Source organism: Anser brachyrhynchus, assembly GCF_964034855.1.
Source record: "Anser brachyrhynchus genome assembly, contig: SCAFFOLD_425, whole genome shotgun sequence".
NCBI lineage: Eukaryota > Metazoa > Chordata > Aves > Anseriformes > Anatidae > Anser > Anser brachyrhynchus.
The window spans coordinates 28839-55206 of NW_027663567.1; the positions used below are offsets into that span (position 1 = coordinate 28839).

General features: G+C 62.7%; 1 protein-coding gene and 1 long non-coding RNA gene across 4 annotated transcripts; one reads left to right on the forward strand and one right to left on the reverse strand.

Moving 5' to 3' along the window:
- Positions 1–45: 45 nt before the first annotated feature.
- Positions 46–26050, reverse strand: LOC308187268 (E3 ubiquitin-protein ligase BRE1B-like). The gene is given in 20 exon segments (XM_080609445.1): positions 46–861; positions 1839–1940; positions 3851–3991; positions 5942–6067; positions 7426–7638; positions 8268–8417; positions 8492–8609; positions 9425–9924; positions 10760–10881; positions 11393–11528; positions 13211–13390; positions 14492–14611; positions 15343–15417; positions 16727–16873; positions 19387–19499; positions 19926–20246; positions 21291–21441; positions 23784–23951; positions 25870–25999; positions 26001–26050. Coding segments are annotated over 20 exon segments (3225 nt in total). The 5' UTR covers positions 26036–26050; the 3' UTR covers positions 46–684.
- On the forward strand, positions 4001–4967 carry LOC308187270. Of its 3 annotated transcripts, none has more exons than XR_013944555.1 (3): positions 4001–4533; positions 4587–4790; positions 4838–4967. It is a non-coding gene; the product is annotated as an uncharacterized lncRNA (long non-coding RNA). The 3 variants fall into 3 exon arrangements; XR_013944556.1 differs by having other exon boundaries at positions 4106–4230; positions 4284–4790; XR_013944557.1 differs by having other exon boundaries at positions 4107–4230; positions 4428–4790.
- Positions 26051–26368: the final 318 nt, after the last annotated feature.

Below are 26368 nucleotides of genomic sequence, written 5' to 3' on the forward strand. Positions count from 1 at the left end.
TCTCACCCCCCCCCCCCCCCCAAGGAGGCCACGCGCAGCCACACCTACGGCTCCAAGCACTTTATTGGGGGGGGAGGGGCAGGGGGCAGGGCCACAGCACCCATCGGTCACCGGGGGGCACCCATGGGTGCTGGGGGACACCCATGGGTGTCATGGGGCACCCTGGGGTTCAACTGATGCCGATGCAAAGCCAATTGCGGTCCTCCAGGGTGGCGTTGACCAACCTCTAAGACCCAACGTTAGCCGTAGAGCACCCGTTGATGGTTGGGGCGCACCCATGGGTGCTGGGGGTGGCCTTGGGGCACCCCACGATGTCAACAACCACCCATGGGTGCTCAAGGACCACTGTGGGCTTCATCTAACACAGGTACAAAGGGTTCTGTGGTCCTCCAGGGTAGCATTGACCAACCTCCAAAACCCAACGTTGACCAGAGAGCACCCAGGGATGGTCGGGGAGCACCCATGGGTGCTGGGGGTGGCCTTGGGGCACCCCACGACGTCAAGAAGCACCCACGGGTGCCCACGGTCTTCACCTAACGCACACACAAAGGGTTCCGTGGTCCTCCAGGGTGGCGTTGACCAACCTCCAAGACCCAACGTTGACCGTAGAGCACCCAGGGATGGTCAGGGAGCACCCGCGAATGGTGGGGGAGCACCCATGGGTGCCGGGGGTGGCCCGGGGGCTCAGCTGATGTAGACGCGGTGGAAGTCGTGGGCGCCGAAGGCGGCGTTGCACTTGGGGCACTTGCGCTGGCGCGTGTCGTAGCGGCTCTTGACGCACTCGAAGCAGAAGACGTGGAAGCACTTGGTGAGGACGGCGTCCTTCTTGCGGGCGTTGCAGCATGGGCACGTCAGGCGGGCCTGGGGGGGGGAGGGGGGCGGGGCAAGATGGCCGTCAGCACCGCTGGGGCACCCGCGGGTGCTCCCGCCGCACCCAAAGGTCCTCCCGGGTCCAGGCAAGGTTCTCCAGACCCAGCCGCGGGTCTTCAGGTCCGTGCAAAGGGTTCTGCGTCCTAATCTGAGGTCCTCCAGCCCCACCCATGGGTGCTAGGACCCAACCCCAAGGTCCTCCAGCCCCACCCAAGGTCCTCCAGCCCCACCCATGGGTGCTACGACCCAACCCCAAGGTCCTCCAGCCCCACCCATGGGTGCTACAACTCAACCTGAAGGTCCTCCAGCGCCACCCAAGGTCCTCCAACCCCACCCATGGGTGCTGCAACTCAACCCCAAGGTCCTCCAGCCCCATCTAAGGTCCTCCAAGGTCACCCCATGAGGCTTCCAACCCCACCCAAGGTCTTCCAGCCCCACCCATGGGTGCTACACCTCAACCCCAAGGTCCTCCAGCCCCACTTAAGGTCCTCCAGCCCCACCCAAAGCCCCCCAAGCCCACCCATGGGTACTACGACCCAACCCCAAGGTCCTCCAGCCCCATCTAAGGTCCTCCAAGATCACCCCAAGAGCCTTCCAACCCCACCCATGGGTGCTACGACCCAACCCGTGGGTGCTACAACCCAACCCCAAGGTCTCTCAGCCCCACCCAAGTCCCTCCAACCTCCACCCAAGTCCTTCCAACCCCACCCATGGGTGCTACACCTCAACCCCAAGGTCCTCCAGCCCCACTCAAGGTCCTCCAGCCCCACCCAAAGCCCCCCAAGCCCACCCATGGGTGCTACGACCCAACCCCAAGGTCCTCCAGCCCCACCCATGGGTGCCCCAACCCATCCCCAAGGTCCTCCAGCCCCATCTACGTCCCTCCAACCTCCACCCAAGGTCCTCCCATCCCACCCATGCCCCTCCCCACCCCCCCGCAGCACCCATGGGTGCTCCCGGCACAGCACCCGGTACTCCTTGATCTCCTCCTGGAGGATCTGGTCGGCGTCGGCGTACACCTCCACCTTCCGCTGCTTCTCCAGCTTCCGCCGCAGCCGCGACAGCTCCTCCTGTGGGGGGAGGGGGGGGGCTGACCCACGGCACCCATGGGTGCCCCCTGACCCCTACAGAGCCCATATGCCCCACAGGGCCCCGACAGGGACCCCCAGAAGCCCAAATTTGCCACCTTCAGAGCCCCCCAGATCTCCTATAGGTGCCCCCAGACCCCCCATAGGTCCCCACACCCCCCTATAGGACCCCCAGACCCCCTACAGGTCCCCCCAGAGCCCCTATAGACCCCCGATAGGTCCCCCAGACCCTCTATAGGTCCCCATAGCCCCCCTATAGGTCCCTGTGGACCCCCTACAGGATCCTATGGGCCCTAGAGGCGCTGCTGTAGAGCCCCTATAGACCCCTGATAGGTCCCCCAGACCCTCTATAGGTCCCCATAGCCCCCCTATAGGTCCCTGTGGACCCCCTACAGGATCCTATGGGCCCTAGAGGCGCTGCTGTAGAGCCCCTATAGACCCCCGATAGGTCCCCCAGACCCTCTATAGGTCCCCATAGCCCCCCTATAGGTCCCTGTGGACCCCCTACAGGATCCTATGGGCCCTAGAGGCGCTGCTGTAGAGCCCCTATAGCACCCCACAGAACCCCTATGGGTCCCACAGACCCTTAAAGACCCCCCCGGAGTCCCTATAGGTGCCCGCAGACCCCTTATAGGGGCTCTTCAGGTCCCCCCAGAGCCACTGTAAGGTCATCCTGAGTCCCTATAGGGCCACACAGACCCCCCTAAAGGTCCTATAGGGTCTTGTAAGACCCCCATAGGGCTCCATAGCACCCATAGAGCCCCTTAACCTTTCCCCAAGCACCCTATAGCACCCATAGATCCCCCCCCAGATCCCTATAGGGTGCTGCGTGGCTCCTATAGAGCCCCATAGAAGCCCCCGGGCACGCTGTAGGGCTCCCACAGCACCCTATAGAGCCCCTTAACCCCCCACCCTGAGCACCCTATAGTACCCCACACCACCCACGTGCCCCACCAGGACCCCTATAGGCCCATAAGGTGCTGTAGGGACGCTATAGAGTCCCATACAGCCCCCTGAGCACCACCATACAGCCCCTTAAACCCCCTCTAAATAGCCTACATTGCCCCACAGCATCCATAGGATCCCCCAGGACCCCTACAGAGCCCACCTAAGTGCTATAGAAGACCTATAAGTGCTATAGGAGAGCTACAGAGTGCCATAAAAAGCCTATAGGGTACCAAAAAAAGCCTATAAGGTGCTATAGGAGACCTATAGGGTGCTACTGACCATCTATAGAATGTTATAGAAGACCTATAGGGTGCTATAGAGGGTCTGCAGGCCTATAGAAAGCCTACAGGGTGGTATAGGAAGCCCATAGGGTGCCATAGAAAACTTACAGGGTGCTATAGATGGTCTATAGGGTGCTATAGGAGACCTATAAGATACTACAGGAGACCTATAGGGGCTACAGACGATCTACAGAGCGCTATCGAATGCCTATAGGGTGCTATTAGTGGTCTATGGAACGTTATAGACCTATAGGGTGCTATAGATGGTCTATCGGGTCCTACAGAAAGCCTATTAGGTGCTGTAGGTGGTCTATAGGATGCTACTGAAGACCTACAAGGTGCTATAGATGGTCTATAGGGTGCTATAGAAGACCTATGGGGGGGGCTACGGACCTACAGAATGCTATAGTAGACCTATAGGGTGCTATAGGAGACCTAGGGGGGGCTATAGGAGACCTAGGGGGGGCTATAGACCTATAGGGTGCCATAGTAGACCTATAGGGTGCTATAGGAGGCCCGCAGGGTGCCATAAGGGCCCCACAGGGTGCCATAGGGTCTCTTGAGCCCCACACAATGCCCCCCAGCCCCCCCGTACCAGCCTCCCAGCCACCCCCGAGCCCCCCCTGCCCCCCCGGCCCCCCCATGGATCCCATAGGCGCCCACCTGGGCCCTCTTGAGGCTGAGGGACTCCTTGTCCTTGGCCGCCCGGTTCTCGGCGGCGCAGGCCTGCAGCTCCCGCAGCCGGGCCTGGACGTGCTCCCCCTGCGCCCGCAGGTCCTCGGCCAGCTGCGCCGCCTCCACCGCCTGCGGGGGGGGTCCATGGGGAGGGTCACCGGGGTCCCGAGGGCCCCCAGGTCCCATAGGGTCGGGTTCCCTTGTGATGGGCCCCATAGGGTCAGGTCCCCTTGTCCTGGGCACCTGGGTTCTATAGGGTTGGGTCCCATAGGGTCAGGTCCCCCTCTCCTGAGCACCTGGGTTCTATAGGGTTGGGTCCCATAGGGTCGGGTCCCCTTGTCCTGGGCACCTGGGTTCTATAGGGTTGGGTCTCATAGGGTTGGGTCCCATAGGGTTGGGTCCCCTTGTGATGGACACCCAGGTCCCATAGGGTCGGGTCCCCTTGTCTTGGATCCTATAGGATTGGGTCCCCTTGTCCTGGGCACCCAGGTCCCATAGGGTTGGGCCCCCTCGTGATGGGCAGCCAAGTCCCATAGGGTTGGGTCCCCTTGTGATGGACACCCAGGTCCCATAGGGTCGGGTCCCCTTGTCTTGGACCCTATAGGATTGGGTCCCCTTGTCCTGGGCACCCAGGTCCCATAGGGTTGGGTCCCCTTGTGATGGACACCCAGGTCCCATAGGGTCGGGTCCCATAGGGTTGGGTCCCTTTGTCCTGGGCACCCAGGTCCCATAGGGTTGGGTCCCCTTGTGGTGGGCACCCAGGTCCCATGGGGACGGATCCCCTTGTCCCGGGTCCCATAGGGTCAGGTCCCCTCGTCTTGCGCCCCATAGGGTCGGGTCCCCTTGGCCTGGGCACCCTGGTCTCATAGGGTTGGGTCCCCTTGTGCTGGGCCCCATAGGGTTGGGTCCCCTCATGATGGGCACCCAGGTCCCATAGGGTTGGGTCCCTTCATGATGGCCACCCATGTCCCCTAGGTCCTATAGGGTTGGGTCCCTTCATGATGGCCACTTGGGTCCCCTTCATGATGGCCACCCACATCCCCTAGGTCCTATAGGGTTGGGTCCCTTCATGATGGCCACCTGGGTCCCCTCATGATGGCCACCCTCATCCCCTAGGTCCTATAGGGTTGGGTCCACTCATGATGGCCACTTGGGTCCCCTCGTGATGGCCACCCATGTCCCTTGGGTCCTATAGGGTTGGGTCCCCTCAGGTCCTATAGGGTTGGGTCCCTTCATGATGGCCACTTGGGTCCCCTTGTGATGGCCACCCATGTCCCCTGCATCCTATAGGGTTGGGTCCCTTCATGATGGCCACCTGGGTCCCCTCATGATGGCCACCCTCATCCCCTAGGTCCTATAGGGTTGGGTCCACTCATGATGGCCACTTGGGTCCCCTCGTGATGGCCACCCACGTCCCTTGGGTCCTATAGGGTTGGGTCCACTCATGATGGCCACTTGGGTCCCCTTGTGATGGCCACCCACGTCCCTTGGGTCCTATAGGGTTGGGTCCCTTCATGATGGCCACTTGGGTCCCCTCATGATGGCCACCCATGTCCCCTAGATCCCATAGGGTTGGGTCCCTTCATGATGGCCACCTGGGTCTCCTCATGATGGCCACCCATGTCCCTTGGGTCCCATAGGGTTTGGTCCCTTCATGATGGCCACCCATGTCCCCTACGTCCTATAGGGTTGGGTCGCTTCATGATGGCCACTTCGGTCCCCTCGTGATGGCCACCCATGTCTCTTGGGTCCTATAGGGTTGGGTCCCTTCATGATGGCCACCTACATCCCCTAGGTCCTATAGGGTTGGGTCCCTTCATGATGGCCACCCATGTCCCCTAGGTCCTATAGGGTTGGGTTCCTTCTTGATGGCCACCTGGGTCCCCTCGTGATGGCCACCTACATCCCCTAGGTCCTATAGGGTTGGGTCCCTTCACGATGGCCACCCACATCCCTTGCGTCCCACAGGGCTGCGTCCCCTCGCTCCTCGCCACCTGGCTGTCCCCAACCCCCACCCCCGGGTCCCCAAACCCCCCCACCCGGGGGCCGCGTCCCCCCGTTCCCCTCCCGGGTCCTCACCTTCCTCTTGTTGAGCTCCAGGGCCTGCGAGCGCAGCGCCAGCTCCTTCTCCACCGAGGCCAGGCTGCTCTGCAGCACCCGCTCCTTCTCCTCCAGCTTCTGCACCACCAGCAGCTGCGCGTCCACCTGCCGGCGCACCGAGCCAGCGCCGTGGGTGCCTCGCACCCCCCCGGGGGCTCCTCCGCGCGTGGACCCTTGGGTGGCCTTCCACCATGGACGCTCGGGTGTCCCTCAGCCCTGATAGTTAGGTGTCCACCGCCTTGGACGCTTGGGTCTCCACCGCCTTGGACACTTGGGTCTCCACCGCCTTGGACCCATAGGTGGCCTCGACCCAAACATCTGGGACCCCACAACCTCGGACACTTGGGTGTCCTCATCCCAAACATCTGGGTCTTCAACACCTTGGACACTTGGGTCTCCATCACCTTCAACACTTGGGTGTCCTCATCCCAAATACCAGGTTCTCCACCACCTTAGACCCTTGGGTGTCCTCCACCTTGGCCACTTGGGTCTCCTCCACCTTGGACCCTTGGGTGTCCTCAGCCCTGATATTTGGGTCTCTACGACCTTGGACACTTGGGTGTCCTCAGCCCAAACATCTCGGTCTCCACCCCCTTGAACACTTGGGTGTCCTCCACCTTGGACACCTGGATCCTCACCCCTGATATTTGGGTCTCCACCACCTCAGACCCTTGGGGGTCCTCATCCCAAGCATTTGGGTCCCCACCACCTTGGACCCTTGGGTCTCCATCATCTTCAGCGCTTGGGCGCCCTCAGCCCTGATATCTAGGTTTCCACCACCTTAGACCCTTGGGTGTCCTCAGCCCTGATATCTGGGTCTCTACGACCTTGGACACTTGGGTGTCCTCGTCCCAGACATCTGGGTCTCCACCACCTTGGACTCTTGGGTGTCCTCCACCTTGGACCCTTGGGTGTCCTCAGCCCTGATATTTGGGTCTCTACGACCTTGGACCCTTGGGTGTCCTCATCTCAGATATCTGGGTCTCCACCACCTTGGCCCCTTGGGTGTTCTCAGCCCAAACATCTGGGACCCCACCACCTTAGACGCTTGGGTGTCCTCCACCTCGAACACTTGGGTCTCCTCATCCCAAGCATTTGGGTGTCCACCACCTTGGACCCTTGGGGTGTCCTCCACCCAAGCATCTGGGTCTCCACCACCATGGGTAATTGCATGTCCTCCACCTAAGACTCTTGGGTGTCCTCCTCCCAGACATCTGGGTCTCCACCACCTCGGACCCTTGGGCGTCCTCCACCCCGGACCCTTGGGCGTCCTCAGCCCTAACACCCGGGTCTCCACCACCTCGGACCCTTGGGCGTCCACACCTTGGACGCCCGGCTCCTCACCCCTAACGTTTGGCTCTCCACCACCTCGCACCCTTGAGCTCCCGGAAGCTCCGGGTCCTCCTCCGCGCCAACGCGCCCCCCCCCGGTCCTTCCCCCCCCCGCCCCTCCCCATCCCCTACCTGCGCCTTGAGGGCGAGGACCTGCTCGGCCAGCTCGTCCTTCTCCTCGCGCAGCAGCTTGTGGATCTGGTTGGCCTTGATGCGCTCCGACATCAGCTTGAAGTTGGCGTCGTCCTTCTCGCGCAGCTGCTGCAGCAGCCGCAGGTTCTGCTCCTGCATGTCCTCGAAGGCCTGGCCCGTCACGTCCATCTCCGACAGCAGCGCCTCCTCCTCCTGCCCGGGGGGGGCGACAGGGCGGCCACCGGGACGTCAGCGGAAAGGCCCGTGACGTCAGCGGATGAGGCCCGTGACGTCAGCAGATGAGGCCCGCGACGGCACGGCCCCCGCGGCGCCGACGCCGGCGTTCCCTTCTCTACCGCACGCGCGGCCCCGACGCGCCGGCGACGTCACGAACCAGGCCCGTGACGTCACGAACCAGGCCCGTGACGTCACGAACCAGGCCCGTGACGTCACGAACCAGGCCCGTGACGTCACTGAAGGCACGCGTGAGGATACACAACAGGCCTGTGACGTCATAAGCCCCGCCCGCCGGTCCCTATTGGAAACCCCTGCCCTCTTTCCCTATGCCCTTCCCTGTCCTCTAAGGCCCCGCCCCCTTCTAAAAGGCCCCGCCCCTTTCCTACAAGCCCCACCCACTCGTCTAGGCCCCGCCCACCCCCTTTAGCCCCGCCCCGTACCATCGCCCACCCCGTAACCCCACCCATCCTTTAAGCCCCACCCACTCCATGACCAGCCCACCGGTGGCCCCGCCCACCCCTTTAAGCCCCGCCCACCCCTTTAAGCCCCGCCCACAAGTGGCCCCGCCCCTCTAGGCCCCGCCCACCGCCCCAAGCCCCGCCCACCTGCTTGGTGGCCGCCAGCTTGCGCTGCAGGTGCTCGATCTGCTCCTCGGCCTGGCGCAGGCGCCGCAGCGCCTCCTCGTCCGCCAGCTTCTTGCTCTCGCGCCGCTCCCGCTCCTCCAGCTCTCGCGCCCGGCCCCGCAGCTCCTCCGCCTGCCCGTTAACGCCTCGTTAATTCCTCGTTAAGGCCTAATTGCGTCTCGTTAAGGGGCCCCCCCCTGCCTCACCTCGGCCTTGCTCTTCCTCTCGGCCGCCATCAGCTGCACCTTGTCGCGCTGCTCCTTGGGCGCCGACTTGTACATGTCCAGCAGCAGCTTCATCTCCTTCTGGCTCTCCTGCGCCTTCCTGCTCGTTTGCATATCATTAGCATACGTTAGGTCCATTTGCATATCGTTTGCATAGCCTATGTTACGCTGGGGTTCCCTAAAGAGCGTCAAAACGGCCCCCGGTAACACCAAAACTGACACCAAAATCCCCAAAACTGACACGAAAACCCCCAAAACTGACACCAAAAAAACCCAAAACTGACGCTAAAACCCCCAAAACTGACACCAAAATCCCCAAAACTGACACCAAAAAAAACAAAAACGACACCAAAAAAAACAAAAACACCAAAAAAACCAAAAACTGACGCTAAAACCCCCAAAACTGACGCTAAAACCCCCAAAACTGACACCAAAACCTCCCCATATCCCACTCCAGACCACCAATACCCCACTGACACCCCCCCAAATCCACCCAAAACCCCCATAACGCCCCCCAAAAAACCCCAATACCCCCCAAATTGCCCCCCCAGGCACCCCAAAACCTCAACAGCCCCCCAAATGTCCCCCCGGCCCCCAAAACCGCCCCCCACCACCCCCATAACCCCCTATATACCACTGATACCCCACTGACAGCCCCCAAAATCCCCCCAAAACCCCAATAATGCCCTCATAACCCCCCCCAAAAAAAAACAGATACCCCCCAAATCACCCCCCAGCCCCCCCAAACCTCAATAACCCCCCAAATTGCCCCCAATCCCCCAAAACCCCCGAAGTCCCACTCCAGACCTCCGATACCCCACTGACAGCCCCCCCAAATCCCCCCGAAACCCCCATAACCCCCCAAAAAAACCCCACCGCCCCCCAAAATCACCCCCCCGAGGGACCCCCCCTCACTTGAGCTCGCCCCGCAGCTGCTTGAGCACCTCCGAGTCCTTCTTCTTGGGCTCGTCGGGGGGCCCCTTGGGGCGTTCCCGCTCCCGCGCCCGCTCCCGCTCAGGACCCCCCCGGGATGCCCCGGGGCGGGGGAGGGGGGCGGGGGGGGGCTCCTTGACGCGGGGCGGGGGAGGGGGCTGCGGAGGGGGAGGGGCGGGGGTGGGGGCGGGAGCGGGGGGCTCTTCCTCCTCGGCCGGCCGCCGGGGTGGGGGGGTCGCCTCGATGGGGGCGGGCGTTGTGGCCGCCGGGGCCCCCTCCCGCTTGGGTTCTGGGGGGGCGGGGCCTGGCGGGGCCCCTCCCTCTTCTTCTTTAACGGGGGCGGGGCCTGGGGTGGCTCCGCCCCCTCCGGGAGGGGGCTCCTCTGGGGGGGCGGAAGGGGCAGAGGTGGAGGCAGATGGGGGAGGGGGAGGGGGCGGGGCAGGGCCTGCGGGGGGCAGGGCGCCGCTGGCTTGGAGGCGGAGCTGGGGGAGAGGGGAGGAGTCAGTGAGAACCACGCCCACACAGAAAGGTGGTGTGGCCCTTTTAAGAAGCAGCGGTGGGCCCACCCCGCTCCCTGTGGCAAAGCCTTTTTAAGACAACCCCCCCCGTGTCTATTTTAAGGAGCTCCGCCCACTTCTTAAAGGTGCAGCCCCCAGGTTTTAAGTGGGCCCACCCCACCAACCAGCGACGTTGCCCTTTTAAGACCACACCCATTAACAAGGCCCCTCCCCCTTGAAGCAGGCTCCTCCCATCACCGTTCCTTCAATGGGGCCCACCCACCAGTCAATGGCATTGCCCTTTTAAGCCCCCACCCCCACCCTTAAGCCCCACCCCCTTTGTACAACCCCACCCAATCCCAGGCCCCGCCCCTTCCCTGTAACTCCTCCCTTCTTAAAGGGGCAACGCTCCCCTTCCACCAACCATGGCGGTGGGCCCCACCGGCGCTGCTTTAAGGCCCCGCCCCCTTCCGCCAGCCACCCAATCCCCTCCCAGGGGCTGGCCACACCCCCCCAGCCTCACCCCACCCCCTTAAAGGGGCAATGCTCTCCTTCCACCAACCACTAGAGTGGGGCCCACCAGCGCTGCTTTAAGGCCCACCCCCTTCCGCCAGCCACCCAATCCCCTCTCAGGGGCTGGCCACACCCCCCCAGCCCCACCCCACCCACTTAAAGGGGCAACGCCGCCACACCACCACCAAAGGGGCAGCAGTGGGGCGCTGCCTTGCCCCGAGACCCACCCCGCTAAGCCCCACCCCGCTAAGCCCCACCCACTCAGGCCCCGCCCCTCGAGGCCCCGCCCCCTTTAGGCCCCGCCCACCTTGTTGATCTCGGCCTGCACCTCTCGCAGCTTGCGCTTGTAGCGCTGCACGTCGCCCTTCAGCTGGTGGTTGTGGTTCTGCAGGCTGCTGATCAGGTGGCGCATCTCGCGGTTGATGGGGCCTGGGGGGGGAAGGGGGGACCCCAAAAAGTTTCAGGGGGGCGAGGGGGGGACCCCCAAAACCCCCCCTTCCTCCCCTTGGTGTTGGGTGGGGTCATAGAGAGCGGGCGAAGAGGGACCAGAGCGTCTCTATGGGTGGTGGGACCATGGAGAAGGTGGAGGACCAACCCAAAGAGGCCTCCAACCGCCATGTTGGTGTTGGGTGGGGTCATAGAGAGCACGGGAAGAGGGACCAGAGCGTCTCTATGGGTGGTGGGACCACGGAGAGGGTGGAGGACCAACCCAAAGAGGCCTCCAACCACCATGTTGGTGTTGGGTGGGGTCATAGAGACTGGGCGAAGAGGGACCAGAGCGTCTCAAGGTGTTCCCATGGAGGAACGTGGGTGGTGGGACCATGGAGAGGGTGGAGGACCAACCCAAAAAGGCCTCCAACCACCATGTTGGTGTTGGGTGGGGTCGTAAGAGGAGACGAAGAGGGCACAGGGCGTCCCAGGGCCGCGCCGCGGGCCTCACCCGCCTGCTCGTTGGCCGCCAGGTTCTGCTCGAACTCGATGCGCAGCATCTCGTACTCCTTGCGCACCTGGGCCAGCGTGTCCTCCAGCTGGATGACCTCCGTCCGCAGCCGCTTCTGCACCCCCAGCTCGTCGCTCTGCGGGGTGGGCGGGGGGCGAGGAGGATGAGGAGGGACGAGGAAGGACGTGGAGGACACGGGGAGGGACAAGGAGGGAACATGGAGGGACGAGGAAGGATGTGGAGGACATGGAGGATGGAGGGATGAGGAGGACGCAGATGATACGGAGGGCGCGGAGGAAGGAGGGAACGTGGAGGACGCGGAGGGATAAGGAGGACACAAAGGACGTGGAGGATGTAGAGAACATGGAGGACGTGAACATGGAGGATGGGAAGGGATGAGGAGAACATCGGGAATATGGAGGACGTGGAGGACACGGAGGGACACGGAGGATATGGAGGATGGAGGGAACATGGAGGACGTGGAAGGATGGGGAGGACACGGAACATGGAGGACGTGGAGGACACGGAGCACATGGAGGGAGGAGGAGGACTCAGGGGACACGGGAGACGTGAAGGACACGGGGAGACATGAGGGACATGGAGGACGTTGAGGGATGAAGAGGACACGGAGGACACGGAGGACATGGAGGACACACGAGGGACATGGAGGACACGGAGGACGCAGAGAACATGGAGGACGTGGAAGCGTGGTGGGATGAGGAGGACATGGAGGACACGGAGGATGCAGGGAACATGGAGGACAAGGAGGACACAGAGGACGAGGACGACATGGGGGACACGTGACGAGGGACACGAGGCCCTGTGACCTCCCCGACCCCCCAAGCCCACCCTCCGCGTCCTCCATGTGATGGCGGCGGCCATCTTGGATGGCCAACGGTTGGGTGCCGTGACGCCCCATGCCCCCTAGGACCTTCAGACCCCCCCCCGAGAACATTTTGGGACCACCAAGGACCTTCAGACCCCCCCCCCAAGAACATTTTGGGGCCACCAAAACCAACCCCCATGGCCCCAGTATGACGGAGGCGGCCATCTTGGATGGCCAACGGTTGGGTGCCGTTACGCCCCGTGTCCTTCAGAACCCCCTGAGAACATCTTGGGGCCCCCCAGGACCTTCAGAACCCCCCCCAAGAACATCTTGGGGCCACCAAAACCAACCCCCACGGTCCCACTATGATGGAGGCGGCCATCTTGGACGGCCAACAGTTGGGTGCCATGACACCCCCCGCCCCCCAGGACCTTCAGAACCCCCCCAATAACATTTTGGGACCACCCAGGACCTTCAGAACCCAAGAACATCTTGGGGCCACCAAAACCAACCCCCATGGTCCCCGTATGACCGAGGCGGCCATCTTGGATGGCCAACAGTTGGGTGCCATGACGCCCCGTGTCCTTCAGAACCCCCTGAGAACACCTTGGGGCCCCCAAGGACCTTCAGAACCCCCCCCAAGAACATCTTGGGGCCACCAAAACCAACCCCCACGGTCCCACTATGATGGAGGCGGCCATCTTGGACGGCCAACACTTGGGTGCCATGACAACCCCCACCCCCCAGGACCTTCAGACCCCCCCCAGTAACATCTTGGGACCACCCAGAACCTTCAGAACCCCCCCGAGAACATCTTGGGGCCACCAAAACCAACCCCCACGTTCCCCGTATGACACAGGCGGCCATCTTGGATGGCCAAAACTCATCCGCCACACCAACCCACGCCCCCCCAGGACCTAGCGGACGTCCCCGAGAAGCCCGGAGGGCAGCTGGGGACGCCGTGGGGACACCCCAGGGACGCGTCCCCTCACCTCCATGTGCTCGATGTGGCGCAGGTGGCTGTTCTTGGTGGCCAGGAGGAGGGCGCGGGCCTCGTCCAGCTGCGTCTTCACCTGCAGGCTCTCGTGGTAGAGCAGGGAGAACTGGGACTGCAGCACCTTGTACTCCAGCGTCTCCTTCACCGCCTCCTCCGGCAGCGAGCGCAGGGCCACCTGTGTGTGTGTGGGGGGGGGGGTCCAGACGTGTCCCCAAAATGTCCCCTCCTCCCTCCCAGCTCGCCCCGGGGCACTGGGGTCCCACCAGGCTCCTCGAGGCCGCTGGGGCCTCCGTACCCCTCGTGGGGGTGACGGCCCCAAGTCCCCACAGGGCTTTTTGTCCCCTGCGTTGTCACCGCCCGTCGTGTCCCCAGCATGCACGATGTCCCCAACGTGCACGATGTCCCCAGCGTGCACGATGTCCCCAACGTTCCAACATCCACGACGCCCCCAAGGTTCATGACATCCCCAACGTCCTCCAACTTTTACGATGTCCCCAACATTTACGACGTCCCCAACATTCGCCACGTCCCCAACATTCGCCACGTCCCCAACGTCCCCAACACCTACGATGTCCCCAACATTCACATCTCCAACAATTACGGTGTCCTCAACGGTCACCATGTCCCCAACGTTCATGACATCCCCAAAATCTGCCACGTCCCCAACACTCCAACGTTCACGACGTCCCCAACATCTACGACGCCCCCAACATTCGCCATGTCCCCAACATTCGTGACATCTCCAGTACCTACAATGTCCCCAACGCCCACCACGCCCCCAAGGTTCCAACATTCCCAACGTCCCCAGTGTCCCCAGTATCTGTGATGTCCCCAGCATTCGCAACGTCCCCAATATTTACTATGTCCCCAACGCTCATGATGTCCCCCGTATCTACAACAACCCCAACCGTTCACGATGTCCCCAACCTTCCCCATGTCCCCAACCTTCCCCATGTCCTCAGCATTTGCCCCGTCCCCAACGTTCCCCATGTCCCCGGAGTTCCAACATCCACCATTTCCCCAATATTTACAATGTCCCCAATATTTACGATGTCCCCACCGTTCGTCCTGTCCCCAACGTTGACGTCCCCAACGTTGACGTCCCCAACGTTGACGACACCCCCGGTATTTACGATGTCCCCAACGTTCACGACGTCCTTGAGGTCCTCCAGCATCTCCCACCCCCCTGCTACCCCGCATATCCCCGTGTCCCCAACTCCCCCCCCGGTGTCCCAACGCCCCCCAGCTGTCCCCGATGCCCCCCTCCCGGTGTCACCTTGAGGCGCTCGTGGCCCCGCACGGCCTGCTGGAGCTCCTGCTGCAGCTTCTCCAGCTCGGCCATGCGGCTGTTGGCCAGCTCCTGGTTCCCCTCCAGCTCCGCGTTCAGCATCTCAAACTGGGGGGGGCCCAAAAGCAGGGGGTCACCCCCAAACCCAACAACCCCACCCCTTAAGGGCCCCAAACCCAGCCCAGGGTCCCCCAACCCCCTTCAAGATCTCACCAACCCCACCGAGATTCCCCACAAGATCCTCAAGGTCCCCCAAATCCACCCCAAACCCTCCAAGAGCTCCTCAAGGCCCCCCAAAACCCTCCAAGAGCCCCTCAGGGTCCCCCCAACCCCTCAAGATCCCCCCAAAACCCTCTAGGAGCCCCTCAGGGTCTCCCAAAACCCCTAAAGATCACCCCAAAACCCTCTAGGAGCTCCTCAGGGCACCCCGAATCCTCCCCAAACCCTTGGAAAGCCCCTCAGGGTCCCCCCAACCCCTTCAGGATCCCCAAATCCCCTCAAAATCCCCCCCAAATCCTCCAAGACCCCCTCAAGGCCCCCCAAAACCCTCCAAGAGCCCCTCAGGGTCCCCCCAACACCTTCAGCATCCCCCAAAACCCCCTCAAGGTCCCCCCAAAACCCTCCAAGAGCCCCTCAGGGTCCCCCAAAACCCCTCAAGATCCCACCAACCCCCCCCCCCCCCAAGATCCCCCATGAGCTCCTCAGGGCTCCCCAAAACCCCTCGAGATTCCCCCCCCAAACCCTCCAAGAGCCCCTCAGGGTCCCCCCAACCCCCTCAGGGCCCCCCAAAACCCTTCGAGCCCCCCCCAGGCCCCCCAAACTCCCCGTCCCCCCCTCACCTTCTGCATGCTGAGCGTGATCTGTCCCCCCTGGAAGCCCCCGGAGCTGCCGGAGCCGTAGGAGCCCGAGGTGAGCTGGGGAGGGACGAGGGGACGTTGGGGACACCGAGGGGACGTTGGGGACACCGAGGGGACGTTGGGGACACCGAGGGGACGCTGGGGACACCGAGGGGACGCTGGGGACCCCAAAAACAGCAGGGGCGAGAAGTGGCAAGAGGGGACCCAAGTGGAGACCCCAAATGACGTGGAGGGACCCCGGTGGCACAGAGGGACCCAAGGGCGGCAGAGGGACCCCGAGGGACACGTGGGTGACACGGGGGGGGGCCTCAAGTGACATCGTGGGACACAAGTGATGTAGAGCAACCCCAAGTGACGTCACGAGACCCAAGTGACGTCATGAGACACAAGTGATGTCACGAGACAGGAGAACCTCAAGTGATATGACGTGACCCAAGTGACGTAGAACGGCCCCAAGTGACATGGGGGGGACACCGGGGGGACCTCAAGTGACATCAGGAGACCCGCACGGCCCCAAGGGACATGGGAGGACCTCAGGTGACATCACGAGACCCAAATGACCCCAAGTGACGTCACAAGACCAAGGTGACCCCAAGTGACATGGGAGGACCTCAGGTGACATCACAAGACCCAAATGACCCCAAGTGACGTCACAAGACCCAAGGGATGCCAACGAACATGGGAGGACCTCAAGGAACGCGACGTGACCCAAGTGACATCACAAGACCCAAGTGACGTCACAAGGGACACGGGGGGACACTGGGGGACCTCAAGTGACATCAGGAGACCCACGTGACCCCAAGTGACGTCACAAGACCTACGTGACCCCAAGGGACGCGGGAGGACCTCAAGGAACGCGACGTGACCCAAGTGACATAGAGCGACCCCAAGTGACATCACAAGACCCAGGTGGCCCCAAGTGACGTCACAAGACCCAGATGACCCCAAGTGATGTGGGAAGACCTCAAGTGACATCACGAGACCCAAATGACCCCAAATGACGTCACAAGACCCAAATGACCCTAAGGGACATGGGAGGACCTCAAGAAACACAACGAGACCCAAGTGACGTAGAGCGACCCCAAGTGACGTCACGAGACCAAGGTGACCCCAAGTGACGTCACAAGGCCCAAGTGGCATCACAATGGACACGCGGGGACACTGGGGGACCTCAGGTGACATCACAAGACCCAAACGACCCCGAGGGACATGGGAGGACCTCAAGGAATGCGACGCGACCCAAGTCCCGTAGAGCGACCCCAAGGGACACGGGGGGGGACCCGAAGCACGTGGGGTCCACGGGGGCCACCGAGGGGTCCGGGGTTGGGGGGGGGTGACCAAGGGGACGTCGGGGACGCGGTGGCACCTGCTCGAGCGCCTCGGCCAGGTGGCGGTCCAGGCGCCCCTCGCGCTTGCGGAGCTTGGCGCTGTCCCACTGCAGCCCCTCCACCGTGGTGCCCATCTCCAGCACCTTGGTCTCGGCCGACGTCGCCTTGTCCTGCAGCTCCGCCAGCTGGGGGGGGGGGGCGGGGACAGCGGTCACGTGACCCCCGCGGCGTTGGTGACGTCATCCCAATGGGAGATGACGTCACCTCACGGGGACATCAATGGTGTCACCCCGTGGGGACACCACGTCATCCCGTGGGGACGCCGGTGACGTCATCCCGCTGGGAGGTGACGTCATCCCGTGGGGACGTTGGTGACGTCATCCCGTGGGGAGATGACGTCATCCCGTGGGGAGATGACGTCATCCCGTGGGGAGATGACGTCATCCCGTGGGGACGTCGGTGACGTCATCCCGTTGGGAGATGACATCATCCATGGCAACGCTGGTGATGTCATCCCATGGAGAGATGACATCATCCCATGGGGATGTTGGTGACGTCATCCCATGGAGAGATGACGTCATCCCATGGGGACATCGATGGTGTCACCCCGTGGGGACGTTGGTGACGTCATCCCAATGGGAGATGACGTCATCCATGGGGACACTGGTGACACCATCCCGTGGGGAGATGACATCATCCCGTGGGGACATCAATGGTGTCACCCCATGGGGACGTTGGTGACGTCATCCCATTGGGAGGTGACGTCATCCATGGGGACGCTGGTGACGTCATCCCGTTGGGAGATGACGTCATCCCATGGGGACGTCGATGACGTCATTCCATTGGGAGGTGACATCATCCCATGGGGACATCGGTGACGTCATCCCCTTGGAGATGACGTCATCCCCGGGGACGCTGGTGACGTCACCCCACCAGTTGCTCCCAATCCCGTCCAGCTCCTCCCAGTTGTCCCCTACGCCCCTCCCAGCTCCTCCCAGTTGCTCCCAGTTGTCCCCCACGCCCCCTCCGGCTCTTCCCAGTTGCTCCCAGTGTCTTCCGAGCGCCTCCCAGTTATTCCCAGTTACCTATTCGCTCCGCTGGTTACCTCCAATTCCCTCCCAGTTGCTCCTAGGTCCATCCCAGTGACCCCCCGTTCCTTCCCAGTGCCTCCCAGTGACCCCCAGTCCCCTCCCAGCGACCCCCAGTCCCCTCCCAGCGACCCCCAGTCCCCTCCTGTACCATCCCAGAGCTCCCAGTACCTCCCAGTGCCCCTCCAGTGCCTCACTCCTCCTTCCCAATACTTCCCCATACCCTCCCAGTGCTCCCAGTTCCCTCCCAGCTCCCTCCCAGTGCTCCCCAGTCCCCTCCCAGCTGTTCCCAGTGCCTCATAATCCACTCCCAGTGTCTCTCAGTGCCCCCCAGTTCCCTCTCAGTCCTCTCCCAGTGCTTCCCAACTCCCTCCCAGTGCTCCCCAGTCCCCTCACTAGTGCCTCGTAATCCACTCCCAGTGCCCCCCAGTTACACCCAGTACCTCCCAGTTCCCTCCCAACTCCCTCCCAGCTTCTCCTAGTGCCTCATAATCCACTCCCAGTGCCCCCCAGTTGCTCCCAGTGCCTCCCAATTCCCTCCCAGCTTCTCCTAGTGCCTCATAAGCCGCTCCCAGTGTCCCCCAGTTGCTCCCAGTGCCCCCCCAATTGCATCCCAGCTTCTCCTAGTGCCTCATAATCCACTCCCAGTGCCCCCCAGTTGCTCCCAGTGCCCTCCCAGTTCCCTCCCAGTGCCCCCCAGTGCCTCCCAACTCCCTCCCAGCTTTTCCTAGTGCCTCATAAGCCACTCCCAGTGCCCCCCAGTCGCTCCCAGTGCCACCCCAGTTGCTCCCAGTGCCCCCCCAGTGCCTCCCAACTCCCTCCCAGCTTCTCCTAGTGCCTCATAATCCACTCCCAGTGCCCCCCAGTTGCTCCCAGTGCCCTCCCAGTTGTCCCCCAGTGCCCTCCCAGTTGTCCCCCAGTGCCCTCCCAGTTGTCCCCCAGTGCCTCATAAACCACTCCTAGTGCCCCCCAGTTGCTCCCAGCGCCCCCCCCAGTTGCTCCCAGCGCCTCCCAACTCCCTCCCAGCTTCTCCTAGTGCCTCATAATCCACTCCCAGTGCCCCCCAGTTGCTCTCAGTGCCCTCCCAGTTGTCCCCCAGTGCCCTCCCAACTCCCTCCCAGTGCCTCATAAACCACTCCTAGTGCCCAGTTGCTCCCAGTGCCCCCCCAGTTGCTCCCAGCGCCTCCCAACTCCCTCCCAGCTTCTCCTAGCGCCTCATAATCCACTCCCAGCGCCCCCCGTTTGCTCCCAGTGCCCTCCCAGTTGCCTCCCAACTCCCTCCCAGCTTCTCCTAGTGCCTCATAATCCACTCCCAGTGCCCCCCAGTCGCTCCCAGTGCCCCCCCAGTCGCTCCCAGTGCCCTCCCAGTTGCCCCCCAGGGCCCTCCCAGTTGCCCCCCAGGGCCCTCCCAACTCCCTCCCAGCTTCTCCTAGTGCCTCATAAACCACTCCCAGCGCCCCCCAGTTGCTCCCAGTGCCTCCCAGTCGCTCCCAGTGCCCCCCAGTTCCTTCCCAGTGCCCCCCAGTTCCCTCCCAGCTTTTCCTAGTGCCTCATAATCCACTCCCAGCGCCCCCCAGTCGCTCCCAGTGCCCCCCAGTCGCTCCCAGTACCTCCAGCGAGACGCGGTGGTGCTTCTCCTGCAGCTGCAGGGCCAGGTCCTGCAGGCGCCGGTGCTCCCGCAGCAGCTCCCGCAGCAGCGCCCGGCCCGGCTCCCCCAGCTCCGCTGCGGGACGGCACCGTCAGGGGGCCCCAAACCCCCCCCAAATCCCCCCAAAACCCCTCCAGGGACCCCCCCAAATCCTGACCAGCCCCCCCGGAGCCCCCAGATCCCTCCAGGACTCCCCCAGCAGCCCCCCCAAACCCCCCGATTCACTCCCAGGACATCCCCAGATGCCCCCCAAAACCCCCCCAGGACCCCCAAACTGCACCCAGGACCCCCAACCCCCCCCCAGGACCCCCCAGGAACCCCCCAAATCCTGACCAGCCCCCCCTGGAGCCCCCAAATCCCTCCAGGACTCCCCCAGCAGCCCCCCTAAACCCCCCGATTCACTCCCAGTACATCCCCCAATGCCCCCCAAAACCCCCCCAGGACTCCCAACCCCCCCCCAAATCCCCCCCAAACCCCCCCAGGACCCCCCCCCGGCCTTACCCCTGGCGGCCAGGCGCGCCCCCAGCTCCTGGGTGCGGCGGTGGGCCCCCGCCAGCCCCTCCACCAGGCGGGCAACGGCGGCGGGGGCGAAGGCGAGGCGGGGGCGCAGGCGCAGCTCCCCCTCCTCGGGGCCGCTGCGGCTCAGCGCCGCCACGAAGGCGGCCGCCGGCCCCCCCAGTTTCGGGGCGCCCCCCCCCGAAGACGACGACGACCCCCCCGCAACGCCCGGAGGGGCCGAGGAGGAGGAGGGGGGAGGGGGAGGGGGCGGCGGAGGGGCCGGGGGAGGAGGGGGAGGGGGGGCGCCGGGGGCGCCCCAGGGCTCTGCGGAAGGGAAAGGGGGGGGGTAGGGAAATGGGGGTGAGGGACCCCCCCGAAACGCGGCAAGAGGCCCCCAAAACCCCATTGACCCCCCCAATGAGCCATTGACCCCCCCCAAAACCCCACTGATCCCCCCCAAAATCCCATTAAGCCCCCCAATAACCCACTGACCCCCCCAAACCCCACTGAGCGCCCCCCAAATCCCATTAACCCCCCCAAATCCCATTAACCCCCCCAAACCCACCCACAGCCCCCCCAAATCCCCCCCCAAACCCCTCGTTGCCCGCCCCAACCCCCAAATGCCCCCCCCCAGACACTTAAGTGACCCCCAAACCCCCCCAAATTCACCTTACAGCCCCCCAAACCGCCCCAAAGCCCCCCCAACCCCCCCAGAGCCCCCCCAAATTCCCCAAACTGCCCCAGGACCCCCCCAAGACCCCTCCCGAATTGCCCCGGGGCCCCCCCCAAAAGCTCCGCCCTGCCCCCAAGACCCCCCGCAAACTGCCCCCAAGACCCCCAATACCCCCAAAACTGCCCCAAGACCCCCCCAAACCACCCCAGAGCCCCCCCAAAAACCCCCAAACTGCCCCAGAACCCCCCGAATCCCCCCCCCAAACTGCCCCAAGACCCCCCCAAACCGCCCCAAGACCCCCCCAACCCCCCCAAATCACCCCCAAACCCCCCAAGACCCCCGCAAACCACCCCAGAACCCCCCAAGACCCCCCCCAAACTACCCCAGAGCTCCCAATGCCCCCCCAACCCCCCAAACCACCCCATAGCCCCCCCAAATCACCCCAAAACCACCCCAAAGCCCCCCCAACCGACCCCAAACCACCCCAAAGCCCCCCCCAAACCACCCCAAAGGCCCCCCAACCGCCCCCAAACCACCCCAAAGCCCCCCCAGCCACCCCCAAAGCCCCCCCAACCCACCCCAAAACCCCCCCAAATCACCCCAAACGCCCCCAACCCACCCCAAAGCCCCCCCAACCCCCCCAAACCCCCCCAAAGCCCCCCCAAACCCCCCCCAACACCCCCCCCCCGACTCACCCCTCCTGTCGGTCCCCTCGTTTTCCCCCGGGGGGGCCGGGGGGGGCTCGGCCCCCTCCGCCCGGGGCTCGGGGGGGTCCGGGGGGGGCGCGGGGGTGGCGGCGCCGTCGCCCTCGTAGCGCCGCAGCAGCGCCTGCACCTCGGCGTCCAGCTGGGGGGGGTAAAAGGGGGGTCAGGGCACCCCAAAATCCAGGGGGATCCCGTTTGGGGGGGGCCCCGGATCGTTTTGGGGGTGTTTGGGGGCTTTTTAGGGCATTCTGGGGCTTTTTGGGGCGTTTTGGGGGCTTTTAAAGCGCCATGGGACCCCAAACCACTTTTACGGTGGTTTTAGGGTAATTTTGGGGCCCCCAACAGCTTTTTTGGGGGGACCTGAAGAATTCCACGTGTTCCCAAACCCATTTTGGGGCGTTTTGGGGCTTTTTAGGGCATTTTGGGGCTTTTTAGGGCATCCCGGGATGCTCCAGGGACCCCAAGCCACTTTTAGGGCGGTTTTAGGGCAATTTTGGGTCCCCCAACAGCTTTTTTTGGGGGGCTGAAGATTTCTGTGTGTCCCCAAACCCATTTTGGGGCTTTTTAGGGGCGTTTTTAGCACCTCAGAACCGCTCACTTGAACCCAAAACCACCCCGGAAATGCCTCAAAAGGAATTTGGGGCTTTAAAGTGGGATTTTGGGGGATCCGGGGCCAGATTTTGGGGTTCCCTAAAAGGTTATAGGATTTTCTGAAAGCCTCAAAAACCCCCTAAAGGCTCCCTAAAATATTAAAATTATTTTTTGGGGTCTTTTTAGCTACTTTTACCCCATCATTACCAACCCAACATTAAATTAAAAATACTCTAAATGCAGATTAAAACCCTATAAATAAATTTGGGGGTAAAAAGAACAATTTTAGGGCTCCCTGACACCTTTTAGATGTCTCCTGCCTTACTCCTGGTGTTCCCAAGAGCGATTTTGGGGCGCTTTTGACCCTTTTGAGCCGGTTTTGGGACATGACACCCACTTTTGGGGCCCCATGGGACCCTTTTGGGGTCACATCAGAGCCTTTTTGGGTCTGACACCCACTTTTGAGGCCCCATGGCACCCTTTTGGGGTCTTGGAGTCCCCTTTTGGGGCCAAATCAGAGCCTTTTGGGGCCACATCAGAGCCTTTTGGGGTCTGACACCTTCTTTTGAGGCCCGACACCCATTTTTAGGGCCCCGTCAGGCACTTCTGGGGTTCAACACTCACTTTTGAGGCTCTATGGGACCTTTTAGGGGCCCCGTGAGACCCTTTTGGGGTCTGCCACCCCCTTTTGGGGCCCGACACCCCATTTTAAGGCCCCAGGGGACTGTTTTTGGGGCCTGACACCCCCTTTTGGAGCCCCGCGAGACCCTTTCGGGACCCCGTGAGACCCTTTTGGGGCCCGATACCCCATTTTAAGGCCCCGTGGGGCCATTTTTGGGGCCTGCCACCCCCCTTTGGGGCCCCATGAGACCCCTTCGGGACCCCATGAGACCCTTTTGAGTCCCAATACCCCCTTTTAAGGCCCCGTGGGGCCGTTTTTGGGGCCCAACACCCCCCTTCGGGACCCCATGAGACCCTTTCGGGACCCCGTGAGACCCTTTTGGGGTCTGCCACCCCCTTTTGGGGCCCACCACCCCCTTTTAAGGCCCCGTGGGACCGTTTTTGGGGCCCGCCACCCCCTTTTGGAACCCTGCGAGACCCTTTTGGGGCCCACCACCCCGTTTTAAGGCCCCATGGGGCTGTTTTTGGGGCCCGACACCCGCTTTTGGAGCCCCGTGAGACCCTTTCGGGACCACGTGAGACCCTTTTGGGACCTGACACCCCTTTTTAAGGCCCCAGGGGACCATTTTTGGGGCCCGACACCCCCCTTTTGGGACCCCGTGAGACCCTATCGGGGCCCAACACCCCCTTTTAAGGCCCCATGGGACCATTTTTGGGGCCCAACGCCCCCCTTTGGGACCCCATGAGACCCTTTTGGGGCCTGACACCCCTTTTTAAGGCCCCGTGGGGTCGTTTTTGGGGCCCAACACCCCCCTGTGGGACCCCGTGGGACCCTTTTGGGACCCCGTGAGACCCTTTTGGAGCCCGATACCCCATTTTAAGGCCCCGTGGGGCCATTTTTGGGGCACGCAACCCCCTTTTGGAGCCCCGTGAGACCCTTTCAGGACCCGGTAAGACCCTTCTGGGGCCCGCCATCCCCTTTCGGGACCCCGGGAGACGCTTTTGGGGTCTGCCACCCCCGTTTGGGGCCCCGACACCCCCCATTTTTAGGCCCCAGGGGACTCTTTTTGGGGCCCAGCACCCCCTTTTAAGGCCCCGTGGGACCGTTTTTGGGGCCCCGCCACCTCCTTTTGGAGCCCCGCGAGACCCTTTTGGGACCCCCGCGAGACCCTTTTGGGGTCTCAGGGCCCCTTGTGGGGTTCAGGGTCCCCTTTTTGGGGTTCAGGGTCCCCTTTTTGGGGTTCGGGGGCCCCTTTTTGGGGCCGGCCGCACCTGCCCCCAGTAGCGGTTGACCAGCAGCAGCGTGGCGTCGTCGGTGGCCTGGCGCTTCTCCAGCTTCTCGATGCGCTCGCGCAGCTCGTCCTCGCACGCCTGCCGCTGCTCCAGCCGCTCGGCCAGTTTCTTGTTCTTGAACTGCAGCACCTTCAGGTCCATCTCCTCCTGCGGGGGGGGTAATTAGCCCGGGCGTTAATTAACGAGAGAGTTAATGAGCGGTCGGGTAGCTTCGTTAATCACTGCTGGGGGGAAAATGGGGGGATATGGGGCGGGGAAAGGGGGTTGGGGAGGGGAAAAGGGGGGGAAGGGAGGGGAAAAGGGGGAGTGGGGGGGTAGTTAGTTGGTTAATTAATTAATTAGGAGGTTAATAAGTGAGTATTAATTAAGAACTGGGGGGGGAATTGGGGGGATATGGGGTGGGAAAGGGGGTTGAGGAGGGGAAAAGGGGTGAAAAGCGAGGGGAGAGGGGGATAAAGGAGGGGGGTAAAGGGGGGGGAGTGGGGGGCTGGTTAATTAGTTAATTAATTAGTGAGAAGCTTAATAAGCAATTCGGTAAGTTAATTAATAATTGGGGGGAAATTGGGGGATATGGGGTGGGGGAAAGGGGGTTGGGGAGGGGACAAGAGAGTGGAAAGGGAGGGGAGAGGGGGTAAAGGGGGGTAAAGAGCAGGAGTGGGGGGTTGGTTAATTAGTTAATTAATTAATGAGAAGGTTAATAAGTGACTGGGTAGGTTAATTAATAATTGGGGGGAAATTGGGGGGATATGGGGTGGGGAAAGGGGGTTGGGGAAGGGAAAAGGGGTGGGAAGGGAGGGGGAGAAGGAGTAAAGGGGGGGAGTGGGGGTTAATTAATTAGCTAATTAATTAATGAGAAGGTTAATAAGTGATTGGGTAGGTTAATTAATAATTGGGGCGGAAATTGGGGGGATATGGGGTGGGGAAAGGGGATCGGGGAAGGGAAAAGGGGTGGGAAGGGAGGGGAGAGGGGCTGGGGGGGAAGGGGGGGTAAAGGGGGGAGTGTGGAGTTAATGAATTGGTTAATTAATTAATGAGAGAATTAATAAGTGATTGGGTAGGTTAATTAATAATTGAGGCGGAACCGGGGGGATATGGGGTGGGGAAGGAGGGTTGGGGAGGGGAAAGGGTTGGGAAGGGAGGTGGAGAGGGGGTAAAGGGGGGGGGACTGGGGGTTAATTAATTAATTAAGGAATCCTAATTGGGGAAGGGAAACATGAACAAATAGGAGAAATTAATTAAGGGGGAAGCTAATGGGGGGGGAAACCAATTAAGGGGGAACCAAAATGGGGGGGAACCAATTGGGGGGGGGGTCAAAGTTTCCGGGGGGGGCCTTTGGGGGTCGGACCGAGGCCGCTGGGGGCCGCCATTATGGGAAGGGGGGGGAGGGGTAAATAAGGGGAATTTTGGGCAAAAAAGGGGAAAATGGTAAAATTATGGGGTTTGGTGGGGGACAGACAGGGAAGAGGGTTCGGGGGCGCTCTGAGGGACCCGGGGAGGGGTTGGAGGGCGGGGGGGGGCACGGAGAGATAGGGGAGAGGGTAAATAAGGGGATTTTGGGGTAAAAAAGGGGGAAAATGGTAAAATTATGGGGTTTTATGGAGGGAGGGGTGAAAAGGGGGGAAGGGGGGGGGGAAAGGGGGGGAAGGGGAGGGTTGAAGGCCAAGGGGGGGGGGGCCGGAGAGATGGGGGAGGGGGTAAACAAGGGGAATTTGGGGTAAAAAAGGGGGAAATAAGTAAAATTACTGGGTTTTATGGAGGGAGGGGGGGAAAGGTGGGAGATGGGGGGGGTTGAAGGGCAAGGGGGGTCCAGAGAGATGGGGGAGGGAGTAAATAAGGGGATTTTGGGGTAAAAAAGGGGGAAATAAGTAAAATTACGGAGTTTCATGGAGGGAGGGAGGGAAGAGGTGGGGGAAAAGGGGGGAAGGGGGGGGGTTGAAGGCCAAGAGGAGGCCCGGAGAGATGGGGGAGGGGCAAAATAAGGGGATTTTGGGATAGAAAAGGGGGAAAACAGTAAAATTAGGGGGTTTTATGGGGAAGGGGGGGGTTTCGGGGGCCCCGGACTCACGGTGGAGGAGATGCCGCCGAGGCGCAGCGGCTCGATGAGGGTGGTGGGCGGCTGCTCCTCGCGGGGGGGGGGGCGGCGGCGGGGGGGGGCCGCTTCTCCGGGGGGCCCCCCCCCCCCCGGCCCCGCCGGGCTCCGCCGCTCCCCGCTTGGCCCCGGCGCCCGACATGGCCTCGGGGGGGGGCCGGGGTTTGGGGTGGTTTCGGGTCTTTTTCGGGGTGTTTTTAGTTGTTTTTTTTTTTTTTAAGGGGGGGGCGCGGAGCTCCCTCAGCAGCCGCCGCCTCCCCCGGGCTGGGCCGCGGCGCTGTGCGCATGCGCCGCCCGCCTCACGGCGCAGCCCCGCCCCGCGCGCATGCGCGGAAGGAGGGGGGGCGGTCGCCGCGGTAACGGAGCGAGGGGGGCGGGGCCTGTCGCTATGGTAACGGACGGGGAGGGGAGGGGGAGCGGTTGCCGTGGTAACGGAGAGCGGGGCGGGGCGCGGCGCTTAAAGGGGCCGCGTCCC